The following is an 11,238-nucleotide window of genomic DNA, read 5'->3' as shown; positions in this document are numbered from 1 at the left end:
CCATTTGAGTTGCGGAAAAAATGTTTTGGTTCTCCAAAATTGGGTTATTGACATCATTCATAAGTCTTTAAGATTGTTGTAAAAAATATTGACAAAAACCACGAACAATAATTTTCATAGACGTATAGATCCATTTTCCTTAAGAACTTATTTGCAGTATTACACAAGTCCTATAATACAATAGAAACTTTTCAAAAATTTTGAAAATAACGAAATTAGCCGGTGTCTTCAAAAAATAAATCCAAAATATTTATGAAAAAAAAAAAAGAGAACAAAGGGACAAAAGGGAAATAGTGAATTTTGTAAAAGAAAAGAAGAGCTCTAGAATAAACTACTGGGTGAGAGAGAACTGATCAAGAATGTATTATATGCCCTTTTACAACGTATATTGGTCCTTTATCTATAGTGTTTGGATGTGTAAAGTGACTAGCCCAAAAGACCATGTGGAAGATTTCGCACTTTGTGATCCGTTGAGACCGAATTAACAACCCAGAAAGAGAAGATGAAATCCCGATTCTTGTGTAGAAGAAGCAACAACCTTCGACATTACTTGCCTAGCAGCTCCCAACGACACGCTATAGCTACAAACTTGGTCAAAAGTGAAACTTTGGTAATATCTATACAAAAGCACATGTTTTATAACATAAATTTTGTACCATTTATAATTTTTAAATTAAATATTGTAAAATATATGTACAACCGTGAAGACATAATAAATGGATAAGTATAAAATTGGAGAAAGTTTAATAAAATAATATAGGTATACTTTATTAATAGGAAGATTATCCTATAAATAAGTTTTGATTATATAAATTTAGATGGAAATATGATTAATCTCTCTTTTATGTTTCCTTTTATTTTTTTCTAATTTTACTAATTCATATCTTATTTTTGGGTGTTGCCCTCTCCATCACCCCAGTGCTCCCTACACCTTTTCATTATTTTTTTTATTTTAAAATTCCCTACACCTTCCCACTATCTTATTGCAATGACTTTTCTTCACCCATACATGTATAGGCATAACCTAACATGATATTTTTGTCTTCCTTTATATTTCTCTAATTCACTTAGGGAGTACTTCCATTTTCTTCAACAATCTCTCTTTCTCTCTCCGCATTGACAGAGCATTCACATGACAACTCCACAAAACAACACATTTGCAATGAGAACTTTATCTAGGAACTTAACCCTATCACATATTAGTTGAAACAGCTCTCTACTTAAGCAAATTTCCTGAGAATGATCATCCAAAATAGAAAGTGCATCAATTGCACGAAGAATTAAATCAAGAATAGAGTACCTGAAACATTAAGATTAGGTTTTATCATACCCATTCCACCAGTTAGCTGAATGGAATAGTTATCTGCAAGTGACAGTGAAACAAATTGTTTCTCTCTCCTCACAATCAAACCCGTTCTCTCTCCTTGCAATTCCAGATTCGTTTTCTCTCTCTAGAAACCCCTCGCTTGCTTCTTCTCTTTTTTTTTCGTTTTTAGCTTATTCCATATTTGGCCTTCTTACTGTATCCATGGTAATGCCGCACCACATGCTGCCTTTGCAGCACTACGCGTCGCCGCCGTACATGCCTTTCCATCACCACCAGTACATCATCAGAACGGATCCAATGGCGAAGGATCGACGATTTGCATCACTGGATGGACGAAAACTATCTCCGTCGCTGTTTTGCCTCCACCGGCGAGATTTCCTCTATCAAGGTTATTCCCAATAAGCAAACTGTGAGAGTTACAGATTTGTGACTGATAAAGTTTTGCAAAACTATGCGATATCTATGAACGAACGATGATATCTGTTTAACAACGTTTAAAAGAAGTTTAATACCTATTTTGGTCCCTCTTTGTGTAGGGTCTGTTCAAAGTTGTCCTTCTTTTTTTCAAAAGTTCACTAACATCTTACTTCTCGCAAAAACGATGCACGTTAGTCCTTTTTGGTTACGGCGTTAAAAAGACTAACGGCACAGTTGTCCAGCTGGCAAAAAACTGATGAGTTGTACAGTTTTGGTTGTGGTGGCACTGTGACTTCATTATATGTGTTAAAATAAAATAATTTAAAAGATAGGGTTAAAAATAATTTTAGGATTACCTAAAGCGATATTACATTTGGGGTAAAATAAACTCGCGATTTTGGGGCGATTTAGGGTTCAACAATCAGCTTTCCAAAAGTCCAGATTTTGATTATTGGTGAAATCAAGTTCGTGGTTCATCGAAGAGCGTGGTTCGTTCGTTAGTGCTAGTGAGGTTAGTGTTTTTACTTATAGTTTGTGTTGGAAAGGGGTATGTTAAAAAAGTAGATTAAAAAATTGCAATTCACAATGTTTCTCTTTTGATAGAATTAACAGTGTTGATTGTTGTTTGCTTTAATGGGAAATGTAGAAGCGTGAAAAGAGTAAAGATGGGAAAAACAAGGCACTGACAAAAACAGAATTCTAGGAGATAATGAAAAATTTGGTGAGGACATCAAGATTCACTGGAATAGGAGCAAAGGAAGCAATCTTGTGCATTTTTGGTGTTCCATTGGCTGCTCTGTTGATAAAGCAGAAAGTGATGCCTGAAACAGTTCGTGATGAATTTTTCATTCCAGGAGTAACTTCAGCGAACAGGAAGAACAACTTTGTGATGAAGTCATTCCTAACCCTAACTTTTTGCTTTTAAATTTGGGAACAACAGTAGCACGAATCTCCAAGACCCCTAACCTTTGTTTTTAGATTTGAGAACAAATGTAGCACAAATCACCAACAACCCTAACTTTGCTTTTAAATTTGGGAAAAACAACCAGGAATTCCTTTGCTTTTAGGATGAATCAGCAATTCAATTTAACACGTCAACCAAAACTGTACAACTCATTAGTTTTTTGCCAGCTGGACAGCTGTGCCATTAGTCTTTTTAACGCCGTAACCAAAAAGGACTAACGTGCATCGTTTTTGCGAGAAGTAAGATGTTAGTGAACTTTTGAAAAAAAGAAGGACAACTTTAAACATACCATACACAAAGAGGGACCAAAATAGGTATTAAACCTTTAAAAGAAATGGAGAGGTGTAAGGATATCTGTTTAAAGTTAAACTGAAGGATAAAAAAAAATGGGAGGTGTAGGTAGCTGTGTGTGTGATGGAAGGAGTAACTCCTCTTATTTTTTTTAATCAAAGACCTCTTGAGCTCATAACGGATAATTCTGGATAATTCTACACATTAATCCGATTGAAATATCAATTAGAGTATGTTATTCTTTTATCATTTTCTAAAAATTTGATTTATTTTTTTCATGTATGTGAGTTTGGTAAGTTGTATATGATTTCATCTTCTTTTATATAATGACAAAGTTAGTTCAATTAAAATTTAATAACTAAAATATTTATACTAAAAAACATTTGACACCATATATCTAATATAATTCCATAAAAGTTAAGTTTAACCCAACTTTGAATTTATCCCATGTAGAAAAAGAAAAACATAATTTTCAGTTGAACATTATTTAATTGTTTGCCACTTAGAAAATAAAGTATAGCCCATGAGCAGTAAAGAAGTAAATGATCAAAATTATAGAGTTTTGTTAATAATTTTCGTTTCAAACTTAATTTTATAAAACTAGTATAATAAATTAATTTTATCGACACTCATTACAATAATATATATATATATATATATATATATATATAATTTAGTTTTATGATTATACAGTTTTTTTGTAACTTTATACTATTTTTATATTTTTTTTATACAAATATTTTTATAAATTTTTGTGGTTAAAATTTCTTTTAAATATTTTTATTTATTTTTAAATATCTGTGAGTATATACATATATGTGTAGATATTAAAAGAAATATATGACAGATATTCACAGGTAAAACGGGTATTTATCGCAAAAAGAGTAACTGGAATATATTTATCTAGAGAGAGAAAAAGAAGAAGATATATATCTAATTTAATCCGTAGATGTGATATTTTTTACTTAAGCTTATTTTATAATTTAAATTATTAGTTTTTTTTTTAAAATCATATATAAAATAAAATAGGTGGATAAATTATATATGAAAAACAAGTGCGAGGCACACACTAGTTCAATTCAATGGCCACCCTTACAGTGACCTTAAACAACCAACACCAACAAATGAACAAACAATAATGCAAATATCTGCACTACTAGTACAAGGTTGAAAAACCTCAGCATCAGGGTTCAAAATCAGTCTTCACCCATTTCCCATAATTGTTTTTCATTTTCTCATCCAATTCTTTAGCTTTCATTTCTGCCATCTTGGTTGCATTAGCCATGGACTCCTCTTGCACTTCAGCAATCCTTCTACTCCTCTTCCTTGCTGAGGCCTCTCTCTCTGCATTCAGTTCCTCATAATCCTTCACCCAACAACTATGCACTGCACAACTCAGCATCAACACCACACACTGCAACATGCACATTGCCACCAAAGCCCCACATTCTAGCCTCACCAAAAGTTTGGCTTCTTTGGGGTCCCTTGGTGACTTAAGCAGAGACATGCTTGCTTTCTCTTTTGTGAACAAGGCCAATATACTCAACACTTGTCCTATCAAGGAGGCTAATAGAAGTGAAATGTGGGTGAGGAAACAGAAGTGTGTGAGCTGGGAGTAGAAGCCCACAAAAGATGAGAGAAGTGATATGCCAGAGACCATAAGGAGAGCCAGGCCAAAAGAGGTTGGGGGCATCTTGAGGAGAATTGTGGGTGCAAATGAGGATGCTGAGAGGATAAAGAGAGAGAAATTCAAAAAGCTAAGGAGAAGGTTTGTGAAGGAACATGTCTTTCTGAGCTTGGAGGAAGCCATTTTTGCTTTGGTTGGTTGATTTCTTGAGACTTGTTTGTTTGCTTTGGTTTTTGAAGAGAGTGGAGGAGGATTTGAATTTATAAGGGGGTGAAAGGTGCCGTTAAGGATTGGTACAACGGCTAGCACAAGGGAGACCCCACTTTTTTTTACTGGTTCTTGGACAGTGTTATATTCCCTCCACAGGCATTCAAACCTGTCTTGAATTAGAAAAACCTATGATTATGAATCATTGACGGAGCTACTTTACAGACGTAACTGGTAGTGTAGTAGTACACTATGAATGTGACAATAACGTAAACATTGCAAATACCCGCTGACGCGGATCAGTATCACGGAAACTACCCCTTTCAGCATATACAACAGTAAAATCCATGGTCTCGTGATACGAATTTCATAATATACTGATGATCTAGAAAAGATCCCACCATGCGACAAATATTAACTCCAACTTTCAGCTTAAAAATAAGGTTCTATTGCAACACAAAGCAAAAGGGGACGGGGTATTTATTTGTATGGACTCCATATACGCTTTTACAGGTATCCGAGTATTAAATTTTCAATATTGTTAAACCAGATTCTTTTGCTCCTGAGGTTAGAGAGCAAATGACAATTGAATATTCCACACTCAAATTTCCATTCTTCTTAAACAGGGATATTTCGGGGAGCAATCAAGAAATTTGCAACATCTTAAATTTGGGTCCCGAACAGGTATAAATTACAGGCACATGTACAAATTATTGCAATGGAAAAGCATGTAAAAATAATGTATGCACAAGGCAAATAGTCCCTTTGAGTACATGAGTAGTTTTCTCAGAGTATCAGACGCTCCATAACTTTTAAATGGGGGCCATGTCACGATTTACAAAAAACTTTCTCAGCTTCATCTTGACTCCACTTTTGAGATTTGTATGCATTAGAAGCAGGTAGGCAATATTTCAAAATTGGACTTGCACACTGCAGAAACTATACTCGGATCAGGAAAGCTGTCAATCTCATGTAACAACTTTGAGCTAATTATCATGAAGCTATTTAATTTTCTAATATCTAAACAACCATTTCAATTTTTCATTACAAAAAGAGTGTTCTGTGCAATTTTATATTAATGTTCTAAAGAAAAGAGTATAGTAACAGCATGATCTGCAGAATCTTGGAAAGAGGTTTAATTCTTAATAACAATATGTATTTCTTTTTTTCCTCTCAACTACAATTTAGATTCAATATCCACAGTATAAAATAATGCATAAATCATGCTAAAACCCATTGCACATAAAAACATCGTTGTATACATTTCTGATCTTAATCTTGATAAATTAAAAGTAATCGAATCGTTGAATAAAGGAATGCTATTTTCAACTTTCAGCATGCATTTATTCCTTTATCCTTTTTGTTGATGCTATTGTCTTCAACCACTACTTGGAACTTCTTTCAAAAGGGAATGGGGTCGGTCATACTATACCTCATTAACATTATCTTCTATACCAAATCATGCCTCATCACTGTGGGTTAAGATGGCCTCAACTCTATCTAGTGAGGCTTGTAGTCGTCCAGAGTGCATGTTGAACAATGGTTCATCAGTACCAAGAGCCCTGTTAAGGTTTAAAATATAAATTAATCAGTCATTCATGAAATAAAACATAGATAACAAGTAACTAAAATGAATAAGAAATAAAAAAAAATGTGATACCACAGCTCATCCCAAAATAATTTATCAGGGTATACTTTCTAAACAGTGATAAAAGTATTTTAGTTTCAAAGCTATTATTCTGACAAAATCACAAAACTTGCCCAGTAATTTCAGGAAGAACATAGTCCGCCTTCCATCCAAACCGTAAGTCAAAACCAGGAAACAAGCCAACTGATGTCTTATTTCGGATCCGGGATATACCATCTCCACCCAAACATGTGGTAAGCTTCCATTTCCAACCAGTAGCATGCATTTGAAAATTGTGTCCTATACCAACCTGCACTGTTTATGTCAGTTTGAATAATTTCAAATGAAATTTTTACAGGAAGTGGGAGAAGAACATATCATGGCATGGAACACAATGGGATCAACATATACAAACACAAGCACAAGAAAAATGTCACATTTAATACTATTTTCAAACATTTTCAGTAACTATCACAATAAATTGTCAAGCCATGAAAAATAGACACCACCAGACCTGAAGATTAAGAAATTTGGTGATGGGGATCTTTTTTGAGAGAACTCTAACGTCATGATGAAGGGGTTCATAAATTATCTTCCACTTCCATTCAGGTGTTAAAGGCTTCAATACAAGCTTGGCTTGATATTCATTGACTGGGGCATTGTAGAACTGCACCCAAAAAAAAACAGGATCACCTGAATAAGTAGAACTAGTCATCATATGTAAATAATAGATTGGTACACAAAATCTCCACAACATTAACCTTCTAGTTGGCTTGTAATCATCATAGGTATGTACATAGACAGTTAAACTTCACAGAACATTACTCCAACAAATTTTAGTGTTCTTTTTGACACTTATTGCATGCTTGCAACAGATGGTTTTAACCACGTACACAGGATAAAAAGCAATAGTCAACAGTTGCAGAATTAAGCAACAAAGAATAATATCTTGATAAACAAAACATATAATTGCTACTAAAACAAACCACAAGGTTTGGAATCATACAAATTACAATAGGCTTTTCTCCCTATGGTTTAAAAGTGATATCAGCTGAGCTTTTCTTTGCTAGCTTTTGCATATAAGTATATATAACCACCTGTAGGTTTTTCTGTCCAAATTATCCTTCATGAAGCATGATTAATAAAACAAGGATTAAGAATGATTTTAGTCTCTCGACTATGAAGGGAAATTAGAATTTATCTCTGTCCGAAGCATTGTTACATTTTAATCCTTAAACTTAATGAATGGATATAGTCTTTTTAATCAAATTATTGTAAATTTTTTTGACGTGGAAAATGCGTTTTCGAGTAGATATTGAAGTGAGAACGTATCAAACCATGTAAATAATTCAAATGTTAACATGAAATGTATTTGACATGTCAAAAGAATTTATTGTAATTGGATTAAAAAGAATATATCAATTTATTTTTAAAGTTTGAAGAACAAAATATATCAAAGTTTTGAACATGAACCAATTTCAATTTTGCTTCAAAGTTCAAGAACTAAAAACAATCCATAAAACAACATCACAGCATGTATCTGTCCATTTTACTTATATGTATGGAAAAAGTAAAGACTAACCTTAATCCCTAAAAGTGGAAAACTTAGTATGTTAAATAAGTCTCTAAGATGTTAAATAAGTTCCCAAATTTAAGTGATTACTCTCATCTAAATATACCTTAATATCATCGCATTAGTCACAAGTTTTTGTGAACTTTGAACTAATGTGACTGACTGTCCACCTACACTTCTAAGGAATTCTTTTTTTTTCATATCCTTCAATTCAAAGACTAAGATAACAGTCCACAAACTTAGGAACACAAAAATGACAGTTTAGTCGAAAAGAAAACTTCACTTACATAAAACATATAAAAAGAATGTTAAATGATAAAAAGAGAGCTATAGATGAATTCGGGTATGGAAAGAATGAGTAGCGATAAGATGAAACAGAAAAGAACCTCCATATTGAGACCAATTCGAATGCCCTGAAGTTCTTTTCGGAACTTGAAGAACAACTCGGAAGGCATCAAATTGATGTTGTATAGCTCATCCCACGATGTGGGTTCCTCCCCGTTTGGCACCGATTCCATTTTTGTACAAATTTGCAAAACTCACTTCAATGTATAAATAACATCAATAATCAATAATCAATAATAATAATAATAATAATAATGTTGTAATTTAATTATCATAAAGTGGTTTACCCCCAAAACCTGCACTACACCGAGATGGAAGAGAAGCAATTTCACAAAGGACTCTGAAACTCCCACTGCTATTTTCTTTTAAGTATTGGTAATTGTCTTTCTTATTGTTTCTACCATTTTCACTTACTCACTCACCCTAACAGCTCCCAAAACCCTTCAGCTGCTCAACTCAGTCCTTAAATTTTATATTAAACACTTCTGCTAAAACCTTCTTTGATTACTGGTTTACATGTTAAATTTTTACAAAAAAAAAATGAAATATATTTTAATATATGTAATTCTTCTGTTCATTATTTTTAAAGTTAATTCTCTAAATAGTTTTATTTCACGGTGTAGTATATTATTGGTCAAATTTTGTCAAAATAATATATATATATATATATATAAATATATATATATATATATATAAATATATATATATATATATATATAAATATATATATATATATATATATATATATATATATATAATGTTTAATCCCGTGATAACATGTTTTTTTTAATCAGATGGAATGAATGTCTTTAACAAAGTTATTGGTGAAAAGAAAATTGTGATTAAATAATAAAGAAAAATTATTTCAGAAAAAGAAACATTAAAAATTTATTTTAAATGTGACTTTAAAATAATTATTATAAAAGATTATTTTATACGATAATTTATAATTAAATAATAGTCGTTTTGCCTAATGCATTGTACTTAACTTATAATGATTTTATCTGTAATTTTTTAATTGCATAATGTAATAATTGACTCCTAAAATCACTAAAAGCTTTTCATATAGTAATTCAATTATTTGTAACTAGTTCGTTTATTTAATTATAATTTCCTTAACGATAAATCCATCAATAACAACTGCTGTAAATATGAAATATCGTAAAATGATTTATCCGATGAATAAATTTCATCAGAAAATAAATATGAAATTCATTAAATTTTGGTTGTGAATCACATTTCCCGAAAACAAATTAAGATTTACTTTCTTTTTCTTTTTTCTAATTTTTTCTTAAAGGCTACATGGAGACAAGGAAAGTTGATAATTTAATTTATTTCAATTGTTTTTTAATTTATTTCAAATGTTTTGAAATGAGTGATTACAGTACAAAATTTATTAAGTTTTGAAGATTTGGAATATAGAAAGATTAATATTTAAGTAATTTCTCACCTTTCCATGACTTTTTTTATAACGTATTGAACAAATTATTTTCACTATAAAAACAAAAACATCCTTTTTAGGTTTCATTGATATAAAAAAATAATAAAGAGAGTATATTAATGTATAATAAATATACGAGTTAAATATGTTTTTATCCCTTCACTTTCCGTGAAAATTGGAATTAGTCTCTTTTCAAAATTTTGGTTTAATTTAGTTTCCAAACTTTAGAAACGTGTGAATATAGTTCTTTTAACTAAATTTTGTTAGGTTTATTTGATGTGTCAACTGCGTGTTTTATGATAGCATTTGAGTTGTTTACACCGTTTGACACATTTTTGCTTCAATGTTAGCTGAGAAATGCGTTTGAAACATCAAACAAAGTTAACAAAATTTAGTTAAAAAGACTAAATTCACACATTTCTAAAGTTGGAGACTAAATTAGTCCAAAGTTTCAAAAAGGGACTAATTCCAATTTTCAATGAAAGTTAAGGGACAAAAACATATTTAACCTTAAATATACAGTAACTTAAAAAGACAAATTGGTATTTTTGAAAATAGGTTTCAAAAGTATTTTCTAAAACTATTAAAATCTTAACGTTGCTAAAATTATTTTAGAAATATGATTATAAATTTTAAAATTTTGTAAAAGATATTTTTTATTATTTTTTGAAATATTAACATTTTACAAAAAAATATATCAACAAAAGTAAAAAGAATAAATAAGAAATGTAGATAAAACTTAATCTTATTTGGAAAGTAGAAGTATTTTTAGCTATTATTAAAAAGTTAAATTTGTTCTAAAAGATGTCCTTGTAATTTAAACTAGAAGGGACTAAATAATAATACCATTTTTTTTTGTTGTATACATAAATTCTCCATGTATTGTCCTGAATTAAAGGTAAAGTTTCTGGATGACTATTTCATCAAAAATTATACAGGTGGTTCTAATGATATTTTATTTCACTTAACTAATATTTTTTTAAATTAATATATATATATATAATATAATATAATATGCAATCACCCAATACATCAATAAGTATAACGTAAAACTTTGTTTTTATTAAAAACTAAAACCAGTTTCTTTAAAGTTGTATTCACTTGAGGGTGAATTACTGTTTATGCATTACTGGGAGCAAGGAATGAAAGGCAAAATTGTGTTCACATTTGAGGATTTGCGAAGACGGAATCAAACAGATTTGCGAGATACCCGATTTTTCTATCACATGCTCTTATGAGATGATTTGGGGTGAATTGAAGGCATTATCATGTTTGCTCTTCGTATATCACCTAAAAAATTACGCTATTTGATTCCAAACTGTATAATTGGTTCCAGAAATGTTGTATCTGGTTTCACTACGCAGAAGAAATTGAGCTAAACGTTGTATTCGGTTATGGGCTGAGTATTCGGTTACAGTT

At 31.1% G+C, this 11,238-nt stretch overlaps 2 protein-coding genes across 3 annotated transcripts; both read right to left on the bottom strand.

The window, feature by feature from the left end:
- Nucleotides 1-4,015: 4,015 nt before the first annotated feature.
- LOC108337613 (uncharacterized) lies at nt 4,016-4,880 on the bottom strand. Its single transcript, XM_017574173.2, has one exon. It carries the CDS (start codon nt 4,807-4,809, stop codon nt 4,183-4,185), a length of 627 nt encoding a protein of 208 aa, XP_017429662.1. The 5' UTR covers nt 4,810-4,880; the 3' UTR covers nt 4,016-4,182.
- Nucleotides 4,881-5,471: 591 nt separating this feature from the next.
- On the bottom strand, nt 5,472-8,834 carry LOC108337565 (uncharacterized). 2 transcript variants are annotated; one of them, XM_017574122.2, is made up of 6 exons: nt 8,666-8,834; nt 8,420-8,575; nt 6,975-7,127; nt 6,595-6,770; nt 6,266-6,395; nt 5,472-5,772 (listed from the first exon to the last, which is right to left on the bottom strand). In XM_017574122.2, the coding sequence occupies exons 2-5, from the start codon at nt 8,549-8,551 to the stop codon at nt 6,293-6,295; spliced, it is 564 nt and encodes a 187-aa protein (XP_017429611.1). In that variant the 5' UTR covers nt 8,552-8,575; nt 8,666-8,834; the 3' UTR covers nt 5,472-5,772; nt 6,266-6,292. The 2 variants fall into 2 exon arrangements, with proteins under 2 accessions (XP_017429611.1, XP_017429610.1); XM_017574121.2 differs by having other exon boundaries at nt 5,472-5,763; nt 8,666-8,833.
- Nucleotides 8,835-11,238: the final 2,404 nt, after the last annotated feature.

Source organism: Vigna angularis, chromosome 1 (genome assembly GCF_016808095.1).
Source record: "Vigna angularis cultivar LongXiaoDou No.4 chromosome 1, ASM1680809v1, whole genome shotgun sequence".
Lineage (NCBI taxonomy): Eukaryota > Viridiplantae > Streptophyta > Magnoliopsida > Fabales > Fabaceae > Vigna > Vigna angularis.
The sequence above is the reverse complement of the archived record's forward strand: the minus strand, read 5'-3'. Positions and strand labels throughout refer to the sequence as shown.